We start from the raw sequence: 17640 nt of genomic DNA, 5'->3' as shown, positions 1-17640 counted from the left end.
TTATGTTGATTTGACTCACTGATTAACGTAAAAGTGGAGAGAGAAAAAAATGCTGAATGTCTGAGTCTCTCCAAATTGATTTTTATTTTCAAACATTCAGAGATGTGGTATTTTACCTTTGATGTTTTTGTTTTTTTCTTTTTGAGGCAGGGTCTGGCTCTGTCACCCAGGCTAGAGTGCAGTGATATGAACTCAGTTCACACTGCAACCTCCATCTCCAGGTTCATGCAATCCTCCTGGCTCGGCCTCCTGGGTAGCGGGGACTACAGGCACACACCACCATGCCCAGCTAATTTTTGTATTTCTTTGTAGAAACGAGGTTTTACCATGTTGCCCATGCTGGTCTTGAACTCCTGGGTGCAAGCAATCTTCCTGCCTCAGCCTCCCAAAATGCTGGGATTATAGGCGTGAGCCACCATGCCCAGCATCCTTTGATGGTATTAAGTACAAAAATTAAAAAGTTGTTATGGCAACAGAACATGGAAAACCCCCATTTTGAGACCACAGTTAAATGTGCCAGATAAAAAAAGGTAACATAACTTTAATGTCCCAATCATAGGGTGCCTCATTTTGGGTGAGGAACCTAAAGTTTCAGTTCCTGACACCATACCAGGTGTACCTGGCCTAAATCCTGTCATCCAGCCTTAAAAGGTTGGGCTCTGCAATCCAGCTCTGTGGACGTGGCATGTCCCTGCAATCCAGCTGACTCTGCTGGTCACTGAGCGAGGTCAGAGCAGCCCAGCGAGGTCAGAGCAGCCCAAGCATGTAGCCTTGGCAGATTTAAGCCCCTACCCTTTCTTTCCTCTCTTGGCTTAACCGCAGAGAATGGGGAAACAAGGAATGAATTTAGGAGGAGGTGGTAAGTACTTATGATCTCATTTAATTCCTTCCACAGATCCCATTATATGCCTCTGTTTTACACATGTGGAAACTGAGGTTCACAGAGGTCACACAATGTGACCACAGTCAGAGTTAGCAATCAAAGCAGGTTTGATTGGGTGACAGGATTCCTAAGCATGTGCTCTTTCTGCCACACCAAATGTGGAACTGTCTGTAGGCCGCCAGTGCGGGAGTGCGGGGTTGCGGGGGTAGCGGCACAGAGACAGAGGTCTAGAACCACATCGTTTGAAGAATTGAGGGATTCTGAGATTTGGACAGGGACACCATAACTGCCCTCAACATCTGATGGGGCTGCAATAGAAACAAGAGAGCATGATTATTTTCTGGGCCCTAGAAGGCAAAACCAAGGCCCCTGGTGGGAATTACAGGACAGCAAGGATTGCCTCTCGTTCAGAAGCCTGACCACCAGCGCTTCCCGTCACAGATGGGTCCACAGGAAGCCACCCAGCTGCTAGAGCTGCTTCCAGCTTTGGGAAAGAGGTTGTGCCAGGGACCTCTAGGCCTTCTTGGCTCCTTCTTATACCATATCTCTGCTTACACAAACATGTGTTTTGTTTTTATTGTTGAGCTTTTGGTTGGTGTTGCTACTGTTTTTGTTTTTGCCTTAAGACCCGAATAGGGCCGGGCACAGTGGCTCACGCCTAAAATCCCAGCACTTTGGAAGGTCGAGGCGAGTGGATCCTTTGAGCCCAGGAGCTTGAGACCAGCCTGGGCAACACATGGCAAAACCCCATCTCTACTAAAAATACAAAGATCGTTTGAGCCAGGAGGCAGAGGTGGAAGTGAGCTGAGATCATGCCACTACACTCCAGCCTGGGTGACAGAGGGAGATCCTGTCTCTGGAAAAAAAAAAAAAAATCTGAGTAGGATCTGAGAAAATAATTTCTATGCCTTCCACAGTAGGCATATTCCCTGAAGCTGCTTTATCATTTCTTCATATCCTTCTAGTTCATTCACTGAAATTTCTTTTTTCTTTTTTTTTGAGACAGAGTCTTGCTCTTGTCACCCAGGCTGGAATACAGTGGCATGATCTTGGCTCACTGCAACCTCTGCCTCCCAGGTTCAAGCAATTCTCCTGCCTCAGCCTCCCAAATAGCCAGGATTACAGGCACCTGCCACCATGCCTGGCTAATTTTTGTATTTTTAGTAGAGACAAGGTTTCACCATGTTGGCCAGGTTGGTCTCGAACTCTTGACCTCAGGTGATCCACCTGCCTCGGCCTCCCGAAGTGCTGAGATTACAGGCATGAGCCACCAAGCCCAGCCATTCCATTTTATTTTTATCCCCCTAGTTGGAGTAAGAAAGGACAATTGTGTGGACCTGGATCTAAAAGAAATCTGCCAAATATTCACGTTCTGGTTCTGTTCTTTTTTTTTTTTTTTTTTTTTTTTTTTTTTTGAGTCAAGGTCTCTCTCTGTTGCCTGACTAATATTTAAATTATTTTTGTAGAGATGGGGGGTCTTGCTACATTACACAGGCTGGCCTCAAACTCCCGAGTTCAATCAATCCTCTCACCTTGACTTCCCGAAGTGCTGGGATTACAGGCGTGAGCCACTGAGCCTGGCCCTCTTATTCCACATGTTCTGAAGGTTAGAGAGAGAGATATTCTATTTGCCTTGGTGCATAGGCAGGCAGGTAGAAATGAAGGCAATGCTCTTGATTTTTCACTAAAACACAGTGCAGTCTATCTCAATGAAATCCAGCCTCTCATTACCTAGGCTGGGTTAATCTGTTTCTGGTTCACACGTACCATACTGCGTGAATTACCTTGTGTTGCAAGCTCAACACCCTCCCTTCAGTTTCTATGTAAATCATTCACCTTCCTGCGGATGGCAGGAAGCTTCTACGGGTCATGTGTGTAAGTGTGACACTGAAAGCAGACACTGTGGCCACGGAATTGTTCTCAGAGAATTGCCGCAGTGAAACCCCAGGCCCTGTTTGAATCTAGTCTTTGATCAGCACAAAAACACACTGGATAATTGTACTCACGAAATAAAGCAGCATTTTTAGTGACCTTGCCTGACCTTAGCACGCTGATGGTAAACAAAGACGGGACAGTCAAGAGCAGAGATCTAACCTCCACACTGACATTTGGAAGCTGCCGGGCGTTCACTAGGAGCCAGCACTGTAGGCATTCATATCCAGCTGCACACTCGGCTAAGTCACCTCTCCTGGGTAGTCTTAGTTTCATTCAAATGCCTACTTTTTCCTCTGCTCGGGGCTGCTGACAGGGGCAGATGTGCCGGGCAGTGCGTCCGTGGGATTCTGCTTCGTTGTTCATTGCTCTCCGCCTTGCTCAGTGGCAGACTCCCGTAAGTGGCCAGAGGTGCCCCATGTTCCTGCGATGTCCTGCAGGCTGACCCCCATTCCCTAGCTGCCACGCAGACTGTTCCAGCCAAAGGGAGGGTGAGCCCCAGCAAGGTGATGAACCTGCAGGAAGAAGACACAACAGCTGCGCCTTCCCTCATCTCAGGACGCCGAAATGAGACGCTGGGAACACAGGCCTGTGAAAAGCAAACCGCTGCATACTTATGTAGAAAAACCTTCAACAATTTTAAGGATGGAGAATGATGCTCTAAGAATAAAACGAATGAAAAAAGAGAAAATATATCAAGGAAAATGTTAATGGATTTCACTTAACTTGTCATAATTATTTTTAAAATCTTAAAGCAACCAAAATACTGAGGAAGATGTCTGCAGCTGATATGACTAAGAATTAATATTCTTTACATACATAATAAACTTTAAAAATTAGTAAGAACCTGGCTGGGTGCGGTGGCTCAAGACTGTAATCCCAGCACTTTGGGAGGCCTAGGCGGACAGATCACCTGAGGTCAGGAGTTTGAGACCAGTCTGGCCTACATGGTGAAACCCCCAACTCTACTGAAAATACAAAAATTAGCTGGGTATGGTGGTGTGTGCCTGTAGTTCCAGCTACTCGGGAGGCTGAGGCAGGAGAATCTCTTGAGCCCAGGAGGCAGAGGTTGCAATGAGCTGAGATCGCCCCACTGCACTGCAGCCTGGGTGACAGAACGAGACTGTCTCAAAAAAAAAAAAAAAAAGAAGAAGAAGAACCGAACTCACACATGGAAAAGGGGGTAAAGAATATGAATTTACAAGAGAAAAATACAAGTGGCAGATAAACTTAGGAAAGAAAAACCCTCTTCGCCAGTTTTTTGAAGACATAAATTAAACCAATGTATTCACCTATCAAACTGGTTCCACTTTTTATAAAGGTAGTAGCTTTTGATGCTGGTGAGAGGGTAAAGTAACACATGAGAGTTTCCTACTGGGGACAGGAAAAATGAATTGTTCAGGAAAACAACATCAAATGATTCAAGAATTATGACCCAGCAATTATACTTCTACTTAATTTATGCTAAGAGACCGGGCACAGTGGCTCACGCCTGTGATCCTAGCACTTTGGGAGGCCGAGCAGATGGATCACGAGGTCAGGAGTTCGAGACCAGCCTGGCCAACATGGTGAAACCCCGTCTCTACTACAAAAATGCAAAAATTAGCCGGGCGTCGTGGCATGCGCCTGTAGTCCCAGCTACTCCGGAGGCTGAGGCAGGAGAATCGCCTGAACCTGGGAGGCAGATGTTGCAGTGAGCCAAGACCATGCCACTGCACTCCAGCCTGGGCAACACCCAAAAAGTATTGGGTGACTTGCTGCAATGTGTGTAGGCAAGGCAATCCCTCAAATAAAATTAATCTTCAGTGGTCACCTGACAGCAAGGAACAGGAATGTTTTGGGATAGAATACATTTCTCAGTGGTCTTGAAACCAATCACACTGGGCGTGACCGGCCTTCCCCTTGAACACTTGTGCATTTTCTTGTTTAAGGTAAATGGTGGGACCGGGCGCGGTGGCACACGCCTGTAATCCCAGCACTTTGGGAGGCCGAGGCGGGCGGATCACGAGGTCAGGAGTTCGAGACCAGCCTGGCCAGCACAGTGAAACCCTGTCTCTACTAAAAATACAAAAAAATAGCAGGCGCCTGTAGTCCCAGCTACTCGGGAGGCTGCGGCGGCCGAGGCCGGAGAATTGCTTGAACCCGGCGGGCGGAGGTTGCAGTGAGCCGAGATTGCACCACTGCACTCCCAGCCTGGGCGGCAGAGTGAGACTCCGTCTAAAAAAAAAAAAAAAAATAAGGTAAATGGTGGGCTGAGCATGGTGGCTCATGCCTGAAATGCCAGCACTTTGGGAGGCCAAGGTGGGTGGATCACCTGAGGTCAGGAGTTCAAGACCAACCTGGTCAACATGGTGAAACCTTGTCTCTACTAAAAATACAAAATTAGCCGGGTGCAGTGGTGCACGCCTGTGGTCCCAGCTACTCGGGAGGCTGAGACAGGAGAATTGTTTGAACCCGTGAGGTGGAGGCTGCAGTGAGCTGAGATTACGCCACTGCACTCCAGCCTGGGTGACACAGCAAGACTCTGTCTCAAAAAAAAAAAAAGGTAAATGGTGATCTTCTTGTGTCTCAGTCTGTTTGGCTGCTATAACAAAATACCATAGGCTAGGCGGCTTATACACCCCAGAAATTAATTTCTCACAGTTCTGGAGGGTGGGAAGCCCAGGATCAAAGTGCTGGAAGATTCGGTGTCTGTTGAGAGCCCACTTTCTGGTTCATAGACGGCGCCTTCTAGCTGTGTCCTCACATGTTGGAAGGGCAAGAGAGCTCTCTGGGGTCCCTTGTCTAAGTTACCCGACCCCATTCGTGAAGGCTCTGCCCTCATGACAGGCACCTCCCAAAGGCCCCATCTCTGGAGATCATCACATTGCGGGTGACATTCCAACTTACGAATTTTGGGGGGGAAACAAAAACACTCAGACCATAATATCCTGAAACAGGCAGTACTGGCCAGACATCATGCAATGAATGAGATTTAATAGTGAAATGCAGTTGACGAGGGGAGTTGATAAAACAGTACCGACAGATCACAACCCACCCAGGTACCTCGGGTGTCCATACTCACAGACATACGGCAGCAAATGTGTCCAGGGGGAACGTTCCAGTAGCACATCTGGCCACACGCCCACCAGACGAGGAGGAAGAATTTATTGTAAAAAGAAAGAGGGAAGGGGCCAGAAATGAAGTATTTCTGAATCTTAAAGTATCTACCAAAAAAGAAAAAGAGATTGTATAAATCATTTAGCTTGTAATAATGCCTTACATTTTTCCAAGTGCTTTCATATCTATTATTTCAAAATGAAACTTTTACAGTAAAAAGGGACAGCTGGGGCTGGGCACAGTGGCTCACGCCTGTAATCCTACACTTTGGGAGGAGGCCAAGGCAGGGTGATCACTTGAGGTCAGGAGTTTGAGACCATCCTGGCCAGCATGGTGAAACCCTGTCTCTACTAAAACTAGAAAAATTAGCCAGGCATGGTGGTGCTCGTCTGTAGTCCCAGCTACTCGGGAGGCTGAGACATGAGAATCACTTGAGCCGGGGAGGCAGAAGTTGCAGTGAGCCGAGATCATGCCACTGCACTCCAGCCTGGGCCACAGAACGAGACTGTCTCCAAAAAGAAAAAGGGTGGGGACAGCTGGTTTTGAATATATCTGATTTACAGTTGGAGGGAAGTAGGGCACAAAAATGTGGAAACTTACAGAATGAGGAACTCTTAGCCCAGCTGGAAGTAACCCAGGTCTACTGAATCAGTCTTTTCTCCTGGCCTTTCCTAGCACACGGTACTGGGAACTAAAAACCTAAACACGCGCCATTGCTGGCTCAAATCTATTTGTGAACAAGCCCCCCCGACAGAGAAATGCAATATAGGATGGAAATATACAATTGCAGCCCATAGTCCGGGGAAAGGTGCCATGTGAAATTGAAGGTAAGAAGCAGCAAGTCAGGACACAGCTGATGAGCACTGGAAGAAATTGCGTGTAAAGATCCTACTGGTAAGACTAGGGCAGTTATCTCCAATTTTAGCAAGCCTCAGAATTACCTTGAGGGCCTGTTGGCTCTCTGCCTCCCCTCCCTGCAAGTTTCTGATCCAGGAGGTTTGAGGCGGAACCTGACTTTGTGCTTCTGACAAGTTTACAGGTGTTCTTGCTGCGAATCCCAGGAGCACACGGTTAGAATTAAGACCAGGGGACTTCTAAAATCTCCACAAAGGATGGGCACACAGCTTTCCTCCTTCTTTAAAATGGGGATCATAATAGTACCTACCTCCTAGGGTTGTCATGAGAACTAAATGACACAATGGTTGTAAAGCCCTTAGAACAGTGCAGGACAGGCAGTACGTTTAATAAATGTTGGGTGTTCCTCATCTCACCACACCACATTGCCTAGTCTTGCATTCAAGAGGCTCAAGTTTGAGCTAGCTTGCTGTGTGACCCTGAGCAAGTCGCTTCCTCTCTCTGGGTCTCATTTCCTCATCTGTGTAACAGTGAAGGGTGGGTCAGACACGATGTATTCTTTTATTATTATTATACTTTAAGTTCTGGGATACATGTGTAGAATGTGCAGGTTTGTTACATAGGTATACACGTGCCATGGTGATTTGCTGCACCCATCAACCCGTCATCCAGGTTTTAAGCCCCGCATGCATTAGGTATTTGTCCTAATGCTCTCTCTCCCCTTGCCCCCAACCCCCCGACAGGTCTCAGTGTGTGATGTTCTCCTCCCTGTGTCCATGTGTTCTCATTGTTCAACTCCCACTTATGAGTGAGAACATGCAGCGTTTGGTTTTCTGTTCCTGTGTTAGTTTGCTGAGAATGATGGTTTCCAGCTTCATCCATGTCCCTGCAAAGGATAAAAACTCATTCTTTTTTGGGCTGCATAGTATTCCATGGTGTATATGTGCCCCATTTTGTTTATCCAGTCTATCATTGATGGGCATTTGGGTTGGTTCCAAGTCTTTGCTATTGTAAATAGTGCTGCAATAAACACAAGGGACATGATGTATTCTAATGTCCTTTCCATCTCTAACCCTCAAGGTTCCCATGAGTCTGTGACCCAAGGGTTTCTAAAACATCCAAAAATGCTGCTGAAAGACTAATAATATGTGATTAACTGTGATTCCTAATTGTAGCATGGTAAGGGTAGAAACAAGAAGGAAGGGTCATCTGTGTGTCCTCAACCCTGGCCAAGAGTTGGGGTGCTTGATCTAGGTTACCAGTAGGTTCCCACAGGAGACCTGGCAGCAGAATTTTTCATAATCCAATTCCATTTGCTCTGAACCAATGCTACTTCCTGTTGGTATGTGGGTTTCCAAACTAAACTCTTCCACTGAAAATGAAGTGTACTGACCAGCCAGCACACGTCTGTTCCCTTTGGAAGTTCTATTTCTAATTTTAAAGGAATCAAATGACGTTTCTGTTTTGTTTTGGTTTTGTTGTTTGGGTTGATTGGTTTTTTTGTCAATCAACCACAGCCCAGCTCTAAATCCTGCCATGGTAAACAAAGACAACCGGCAGCCCATGCACATCCAATCAGCCTTAAGTAATCAGCCTGAAGTGTCTATGCTGTGCTAGATTCCAGATCTACAAGGGGAATATGAAACCTTTATTGGAAACCTCTGTTGAATCTGTTTTCCAACAAATTCTCACCCCACCCCATCCTGACCTCTTCACTAACACAAGGTCAGCTCAAGCCCTGTCTAAATTCCCCACTCTTACTCTATGCATGCTGGGCTCTGCTTCTCTGGCTTTTATGCCCAGCCCCAACACTTGAGTGAGATTGGACATTTCTTTCCTGACAGTGTTGCCTAATAGCTCAGGCATACACACTTTTCTTCCTAACTAAATTGTACATATTTTTGAAACGAGTAACTCCCAATCATTTTGATCCCCCCGCCCCCAGCACATACAGGTGATGTCTCATACAAAGGCCAGAGAGAAAATTGCTCAATAAATATTTTCTGAATTGAATTGAGAACACAAAATGGTATTCTGTGAAATGTTTTGGATTCCTTTTGAATTCTTAGCCAGAAAGGCAATTCTATGGGTAATTCAAGGAGTTACTATTAAAAGAGTTCCATTTTCTCCATTGGTGCTCAGGGAATCTGTAAGAGGGAGTTGGAGGAGAAAAATCTTCCCTTGTACTTCTAGCACCATTGTTCTGCTATGTAGGCCTAGTGATTCTCATAGGAAAAGCAAGGTGAAATTAACCTAATAGAGCATAGGAAAGAGCACAGTTTAAAGCTTATTGTAAAGGACTGTTAAACGTCGATTCTAAGCAGCTCGGAACTCATTGCTTTTGGCCACTGCAAACTGGAACAGTGTGATCATCATAAAACGTTATAAAGTCTCCAATGGGACAGACTTAGAGTGAGTGAGTCTTAGACTTAGAGTGAGTCCCCGAGAATGGAAATGTGCAGCCTTCAGTGTTGTGTCTGGATAAAATCAGACACAACTCAGTGTTAAACAGACCTTTAGAACAAGCCCCAGGCTGACTGTGGTGGCTCACACCTGTGATCCCAGCACTTTGTGAGGTCGAGGCAGAAGGATCACTTGACGTCAGAAGTTTGAGACCAGCCTGGTCAACATAAGGAGACCCCATCTCTACAAAACATTTACAAATTAGACAGGTGTGGTGGTGCATGCCTGATCTCAGCTATTTGGGAGGCTGAGGTGGAAGGATTGCTTGGACCTAGGAGATTCAGGCGGCAATGAGCCATGATTGTGCCACTGCACTCCAGCCTGGGGACACCGCAAGACCCTGTCTCAGAAAAACAAAAGCAAAACCAAAAACACCCAAGCCCATTCTTTGTCAGCTCTTGTGTGGTCCCTGTGACCAGGTAGATTGCCTCTGCCTCACGATTAAACTTCAGCAAGATTATCTAACATTTGTCAAGCATATTCTAAGAGCAGGGCCCTGCTAAGGGGCTATGAGTTCCCATCCTCCCAACTCCCTGTTGTGTTAAAGGGAACTCAGATAATCTAGCCAGCCTAGGAAGTAGGTATTAGGTAGTCTTTTGGGTTGAACTGTGTCCTCCAGAAAGGTTCAAGTCCTAACCCTTAGTACCTGCATATGTGACCTTATTTGGAAATAGGGTCCTATTTCCTTATTTGGAAATAGGAAGATGAGGTTAGGTTGGGCCCTAAATCCAGTATGACTAGTGTCCTTATGCGAGGGAAGTTTGGACATACAGGGAAGAACTCCACATGTGGGTGGAGGTAGAGGCTGGAATGATGTGGCTACAAGCCAAGGAGTGCCAGGAAGTACTGACAACCACCAGGCATGTGGAGTAGGGCAAGGAACAGACTCTCCCTCAGAGCCTCCAGAAGGAACCAACCTCATCATCACCTTGACTTCAGATATTTAGCCTCCAGAACTGTGAGAGAATGAATCTCTGTTGTTCTAAGCCACCCAGTGTGTGGTCACTTGTTACAGCAGCGATGGGAAAGGACTATTAATGACACCAAAATGCATGGGTCTGGATTTGTAGGAAAATATCCCATAATTGGGTTTCATAATCACCACATCCAAGTTCCATCCAGGCTCTCAGCATTCTGGTGTGAAATAATTTTATTCTTAGGAATTCAGGTAAAGTATGTTGGGTGACATTTTATAACATTCTATGACAACAACTGTGCAGTGTTTTGCCCTAGCCCTTGGCCAAAAGCAGTTATGTCCTGACCTGCCAGGATCTTGCTCTCCCTCTGCCGTACTAGGGCATTTTTTCTCGCCCAATCTACTACTGGCCCTCCCCGCTCCCCTCCTCTGGGTGAGTGCAGTCCGTGCAAACAGCTTCAGTCTGGTATGCTGAGCTGGTTGTCTCACATCTGTAGAGGAAATATTGGCAACTCCATCAAAGAGCTTTAAGGAATAGCTGACAAATCCTTTCCAGATGGGGACACTTTACCCCGGGCAAAGACCTCCAATTTCTATCTGCTGCCTCTGTGCCAGAGCTGGAAAAACGCCTGGGCAGCAAAGACTAAATTCCCCTAATCCATCCACCCACGTCAGCTCAGTTGACAACCACCAGTCTGTTTTCTTTTCCTGGTTCCTCAAAGAGAATCTCCATCTTGTTTCTCTTTGAATGCTACTTTCTTAAAATATCTTTTTATCAATGGCAATTATTTCTAATATTTTATTTTATTCTAATGTCAACTCTGGCTAGAAAGCTTGGCATTAGTCTGAAAAATTAGGCTAATTGACAAATCTCTTAAATAATAAGGACTATTAACTCATTAGACTTAGAGTCACTTAGTCACTTGAAATGCTAATTTAATAATAACGACACATTTATCTTTGTCTCTAGGATATTTATGGCTTATCCAACAAGAATTGAAATTTGCATTTGATTTGTAATGATTTATTGCTTTTTTATTTTTATTTATTTATTTATTTATTTGAGACGGAGTCTTGCTCTGTAGCCCAGGCTGGAGTACAGTGGCACCATCTCGGCTCACTGCAAGCTCTGCCTCCCAGGTTCACGCCATTGTCCTGCCTCAGCTTACCCGAGTAGCTGGGACCACAGGCACTCGCCACCACACCTGGCTTATTCTTTGTATTTTTAGTAGAGATGGGGTTTCACCGTGTTAGCCAGGATGGTCTCGATCTCCTGACCTCGTGATCCGCTGGCCTCGGCCTCCCAAAGTGCTGGGATTACAGGTATGAGCCACCATGCGCAGCTGATTTATTGCTTTTTTAAACAGCACATGAAATACCTGGCTAGATAGATAATACACCCAAAGCCATAGGAATCGTCACAAATGCAGAGGACCATTTAAGATTTTGACAACTAGCTGCAATACCAATACTTTAAAGGAGAACTCTTAATAATGTATAACTTTATTATATGTTAGTTCTTCTCACTCCTAATAATGTAGAACTTTAGTATGTGTTAGTTCTTCTCTGGATGACCAGAATAAATATAAAAGACACCAGTGGCAAAAACCTAGGCTTAAAATTCTTGCTTTGAAAACTTTAAAAGACTTAGGGGAAGTCAAATCAGTTTCTGTGGAGACTAAAATATATTCCTTCCGCATAGCTAAGGGAGAAGTGATTAGAAGGCCATAGAGAGAGCCATGCAGAGCCACCCGTCACTGTGCAGAGGAAGAGACTGAACTTGGGGAGATTAAGTGATTGGCCCAGGATCACACAGCTGGGAGGTGACAACCAGGACCAAATGCTGGGCTCTTAACACTAATCCATTACAACATGTTGACTGCACACAGTCCTCGTTCAGAATGGCCTCTGGATATGGCAGGTGGCAGATTGCCACACACGGGCCAGGGCACAGAACACACAATATTGAAACCAAACACCACCCACCTCCTTTCTTCAGCCTAACCAGGCAGCTGTGGGTGAGGAAAGATTGTTTAACTTTACATTTTTGTTACATAAAGATTCAGCTCTATCTTTTCCTTATTGTCTCCCTTCCTACCTACTCCATTACTATTCTACCATCTTTACCCTTGAACCCCTCAAACCTCCATTAGGCTCAGATTATTGGATTGATCACGATGAAAGGTTGGTTCAGTCCTGAAGGAATTACCTTTCTTGGTTCTAAGGAGCTGGGGTTTTTCCAACATTACGCTGTGAGATGATAGTTTCACTAGATATTCTTTTGTACCTACCCAGCCGAGACATCAGAGTCACATCCTCTTCAGCACAAGAATCAGGGACACACACGCCCACACTGTAGTCAGTCCCATCCTGGGAAACACAATGCCACAATGTTCTTTCATTTTGGCATTCATAACATATATGCATGATCATCCCAAGTAAGTTTGCTGCTAAACAATCAGATTGGGAGTGGGAGAGAAGGATGTTGAAAGAAGAAGTGTTCCAACTTCTTAAAAGATGACTTTTCCATTACTGAGTGGTTCAAGTGAATTTCCAGAGCATCGGACACATGCATATTTTTTTAAAATGCCTCAAGGCTTAATGTAGGTGATTCTTTAAAAAGCAACCAGTAGTTTTGGATAATCTGCCCCACTGCCTCTCTCTTCCAAATGAAAGGTCATTAAGAGTTGCATCTCCTGCAATTTTCAATACAATTTCCAAGTTGCCATTAATTGGTAGCAGGACACATTGTATCAAATAAAGATTTTATTAACAAATCAAGCCAGTAACTAGAATGCCTGTCCCAATAAAGAAAACATCAAAGTATAAATAAAACATTCTGGGATGATTCTTCTAAACACATAATTTAGAGGATTGTGTAGGCCTGACCTTTTTCTCCAGTATCAAAACCATTAATTTGCTTTGAAAATGACATTTGTATGCACTGATTAATCCCTCGAGCAATCATTATCCCAACCCTCAGCAGGACAAATGGAGCTAGTGATCATCTCTCTGTCTCCACAGCGAACCATTCTAAGATCATTTTATAGCATTAATATCAGAGAGCTTGGATTTCTTATTGTTAATTTATACAACTGTTATTAGCCAACTTGTAATGTAATTTTCCTTTAGTACTGTGTGACACACATCAAGTCTATCTTTGTATTTCATAACAGGCTATGCTGTTCCTAGTTTTGTTTTCTGTTTTTGTTTTTGTTTTGTTTATTTGTTTGTTTTGTTTTATTTGTTTTGTTTTGTTTCTGAGCAATAAAAGGATTAACATGCTTTGAGGATAGTCCTGCAAATTTGGTCAACTGATTTAGTAATGTTTTCATAAAAGTCATGGCCCGTCTGCTAGGATAACCTCAAATTCATGTTTAGAGCTCTGTTTCTGAGAAGAGTTAAGGGTAATGGGAAGTCCACCCTGCCTCTGGTATTCTAAAAGCCGTTGATGAGTCAGGAGTGTGTGGAAAGCTCCTTGACTTAATCCACCTCATACCAAGTAATGATGCGGTTCCCTGACAGCAAGGATACAGAATGGGGACTTTGTCTGGGACCAAATCCAAATTTTGAGGTCCTTTAGTAAAGGAGAGTCCCTACTGGACCCCAGCAGAGAAGGGCAGAAGAGAGCTACCAGCAAACTCAAAATAACTCTCAAAAAGAGAGCCATAGCATTTGAAGCTATAGAAGCTGCTGGCCAGCGTTTGACCTTGGATTCCCTGTGAACATTGTCCAGAGGTCTTGCTCCATACAATGTGGTAGAAGAAATATCTCAAGTCCTATGTGGTTTGTGAACAAGAGTCTCGTTTAACGTCTCACACTCAAGATGCTGAGCAGGTTTCTGCCAAGTATTTAAAATTTAGTTTTTATTTTTTGCAAAACATCGTAATAGTTTTTTTTTTTTTAAATTATGAAAAGGAATCAATGGAGTTGTATTTTATTCTATATCATGACATTCACTTGTCCTTCAAGAGCAAGTGTGCAGGTCCCCCACACTCACCTGCAGTATGTGAAGCTTGCAGTACTGCCCTCGGAAGTTCCCCTTGGGAGCATGGGTGGAAAGACACTCGCTGTATGATCCCAGCCTGTCCATGTTTCCATTAAGAATGTTGCTCCCAAACTTCCCCAGAGAGTCATACACTGAATTGCAAGGCAAAAGAAGTTTGCAAAATTACCTTTCTGGAGTCACTTTTAAATAAATTGATAGGTACTAGGCTCTACCTTCTGAATCTATCAAACTTATGTGACTAAAAAAGAAGAGAAAGAGATCTAGTCAGATGCTACTCTTTGAGCCTATGTTTTGCATACATAGCCCCTCTCATCATGCTGGGAGAACAATGATGTGATTTTTTGTGCTATTACATTGTCTGCCAACAGTTGCTGAAAAAGATGAAGAGTTTGATTTCTTTTAAAAAACAAATGCTTTCTGGGGAGTGAAAAGGTATAACTAAAATGTGGTAGCTTTTCTTTCTCCTCCGCATATACCCAGGAGAAAATACTCATGTTTTTAAAAATTTTTATCCAGTTTTGTGGGACCTTACTTTGGAGAGAGTTAATTTTTTCTTTTTTCATTTAACCTTAGAAGCGGAAGAGTGGAGTGATCAACTCCACAGTTCATGGCATTTTCAGCCCTGGTCCTGCAGAGTCTTTTTTGTTTGTTTATGCTTATTTATGGCCTTTATCCCTTATTTTAAAAAATTCATTTCCTTTCATCTTTCTTCATCTCTTCCTTTCCTTTTATCAGATTCCCCTCACTCCATGTATGTGTGCTGTGTATCCTCTTATTTGTAGGTGCTCTTGTTTTATGTATGTGTATCTGCCATATGTGTGAATGGTTTTGTGCTTCCACTCTCCCACTGTTTCTATATATGTCACACAGTGCTACATTTTTACAATTTTATGTGTATCTAGTCCAGGGCCACTAACTTCTGTATAATAATGCATCACCACCTTTGACTTAACTATTCCCCTGATGATGGATGGATAGATGATTCCAACCCACAGAAACACACAGTGGTCACTCCTCATATGTGTCCCTTTATAGAACAACATGAAGATGGAGCTCAGATTCTACCTGTGAGTGGAATTGATGAATAATAAGCACACAAATACTTAGTCTGTGTTAATCCAGCGAGATTGCTCACTAGAGGGACTCCTTCAATCTATATCCCCCAGGGATGCTGGCTCTTTTTGTTGTTGTTGTTCTTTTTTGCTTTGTGCTGTTTAGCTTTTTAATTTTTGGCAGTTAATGGATATAAAATGGTATTTAATTACTGCTTTGATTTTCATTTATCTAATTACAAATGAGCCAAGGTATTTTTATTGATTAGTCAGCCGTTTAAATGTTCTCTTCTGAACCCATGTGTCCTTTGCCAACTTTTTATAGATTTTTTTCTTTGTGGTTTTCCAGAGCTGCTTATTATTCTATATATTGATTCTGTCTGTCTGAGTCATTGAAAGTAGATATTCTGGCAGTTCTCTGTCAGTTGACATTTCCATGATGTCTTTCATTGAACAGAAACCCATACTTTTGGTATCATGAAATCCACCAATATTTTGCTTATTGATTGTGCTTTTGGTGTTTTCCTAAGAAATTATTCCCCATTCATAGGTCACAAAAGGATTTTCTAATATTACCTCCTGCTGTCTTTATAGTTCTACCTTTTGTATTTAGGTCTTTAATCCATCTGAGTCATGGTGCATTTTTTTTTTCCCTCCAAAAGGTGGGCTGGTTATCCCAAAACCACCTCTAAATAGTTTTCCCTTTCATCATGGATTCATGGAGCAAGTTTCATCTTATATCCAGGTCTCATATATACGTGGATCTGCCTCTGAGCTCTCTGGTTTATTTTGTTTATCTGAGATGACACTGCCTACAGAGCATGTACGGCCAATGCAAAATGACAACACAGGGCCGCTTGTTTAAAAATGTTTAAGAATTTGAAGATGATGACAGCAAATCACACTTCAGCCAAGCGTAAGGCTCTTTTAAGAGTAGGTCCCTGTGTGACTGCAGGAATTGCATGCCCTGGAGCCAGCCCTGATTCTAGCACTGGACTGGATACACATAAAATTGTAAAAATGTAGCACTGTGTGACATATATAAAAATAGGAGAGTGGAAGCACAAAACCATTCATACATATGGCAAATACACATACCCAAAACAAGAACACCTACATATGAAAGGATACACAGCACACATATATGGAGTGAGGGGAATTTGAGAAAGGGAAAGGAAGAGATGAAGACAGATGAAAGGAAATGAATTTTTTAAATGAAGGGATAAAAGGCATAAATAAGCATAAACAAAACCATATGGTTTTTATTATTATGGATTTGTAGTATATCAGGTATTCTGCCTTTAGTCTTTTGTTTTTCAAAGTGGATCTAGCTAGTTGTGGACCATTAATCATGTATACTAATTTCAGAAAAAGTTTGCTGAGTTCTTCAAAACATCCAACTAGACTATTGACTTAAATTTGCTTTGAATTTTTACATTAATGTTGGGGAAGAATTGACATTATTTTTATACCAAGCCATCATTGGAGACCATGCTATTTATGCAAATCTTTTTGTGTCCTTATAATTTTACTCTTTTTTGCTTGGTAAACTTAAAACAGATTACATAAAATAACTCCTAAATAGAGTACAGTTGGCTATTTTCTGTGGTATTTTATTTTCAGTTTATATTTTCTTTTTTTTTTTTTAACGGAGTCTCATTCATCACCCAGGCTGGAGTACAGTGGCGCTGTCTCAGCTCACTGCAAGCTCCCCCTCCCAGGTTCACACCATTCTCCTGCCTCAGCCTCCCAAGTAGCTGGGACTACAGGCATGCGCCACCACGCCCGGCTAATTTTTTTTTGTATTTTTAGTAGAGATGGGGTTTCATAGTGTTAGCCAGGATGGTCTCGATCTCCTGACCTTGTGATCCACCCGCCTCGGCCTCCCAAAGTGCTGGGATTACAGGCATGAGTCACCACGCCCGGCGACTCAGTTTATATGTTCTAATTGATTGTTGCTGGCATAGAAATATACTATTGATTTTTATAATTTGTTCTGATATTTGGTGAATTTGCTGAACTTTCTTATTAGTTCTGCAGTTTTATTTCTCCCTCTCATAATCCTTATACCACATCTTTTTTCCTCTTCTAGTTTTGGAATTAAAGTTATAATCAAATTTACAAAGTGAGTTGGGCAGCTTTCACACTTTTTTGCTTTCAGGAACAGCTGTAATGATTATCGGCTGCCAGGGTTAGTGATGTTGAGGGAAGTGGGTTATATATGGCTGTAAAGGTGTAACACAAAGGAGAACTTTCTAGTGATGAAATTGTTCTGAATCTTGGTTGGAGTGTGGCTTACGTAAATCTACACATGCCATAATGACATAGAACTATATCCACAGATTATATCAACATCAATTTCCTTTCAAAAAAATATTGTACTATAGGTCAGGCAAGGTGGCTCACACCTTTAATTCCACTTTGGGAAGCC

The 17640-nt window shown here is 43.3% G+C and overlaps 1 protein-coding gene across 1 annotated transcript in view; it reads right to left on the bottom strand.

Annotated features, from left to right (window-relative positions):
* The window catches only part of LOC112611610 (O-acyltransferase like protein), a 75847-nt gene that overhangs the window by 37963 nt on the left and 20244 nt on the right, over positions 1 to 17640 (bottom strand). Inside the window, exons 2-5 of the mRNA XM_025365571.1 lie at positions 14149 to 14288; positions 12440 to 12518; positions 5880 to 6021; positions 3104 to 3330 (exon numbers count right to left, since the gene is read on the bottom strand). Of these exons, the coding sequence (XP_025221356.1) occupies positions 3104 to 3330; positions 5880 to 6021; positions 12440 to 12518; positions 14149 to 14288 (588 nt within the window). The remainder of the gene's footprint in view (positions 1 to 3103; positions 3331 to 5879; positions 6022 to 12439; positions 12519 to 14148; positions 14289 to 17640) is intronic.

This window comes from Theropithecus gelada, chromosome 18 (genome assembly GCF_003255815.1).
Source record: "Theropithecus gelada isolate Dixy chromosome 18, Tgel_1.0, whole genome shotgun sequence".
In the NCBI taxonomy this organism is placed as follows: Eukaryota; Metazoa; Chordata; class Mammalia; order Primates; family Cercopithecidae; genus Theropithecus; species Theropithecus gelada.
Note: the sequence above shows the minus strand (reverse complement) of the source record. Positions and strands in the feature narration are given on the sequence as shown.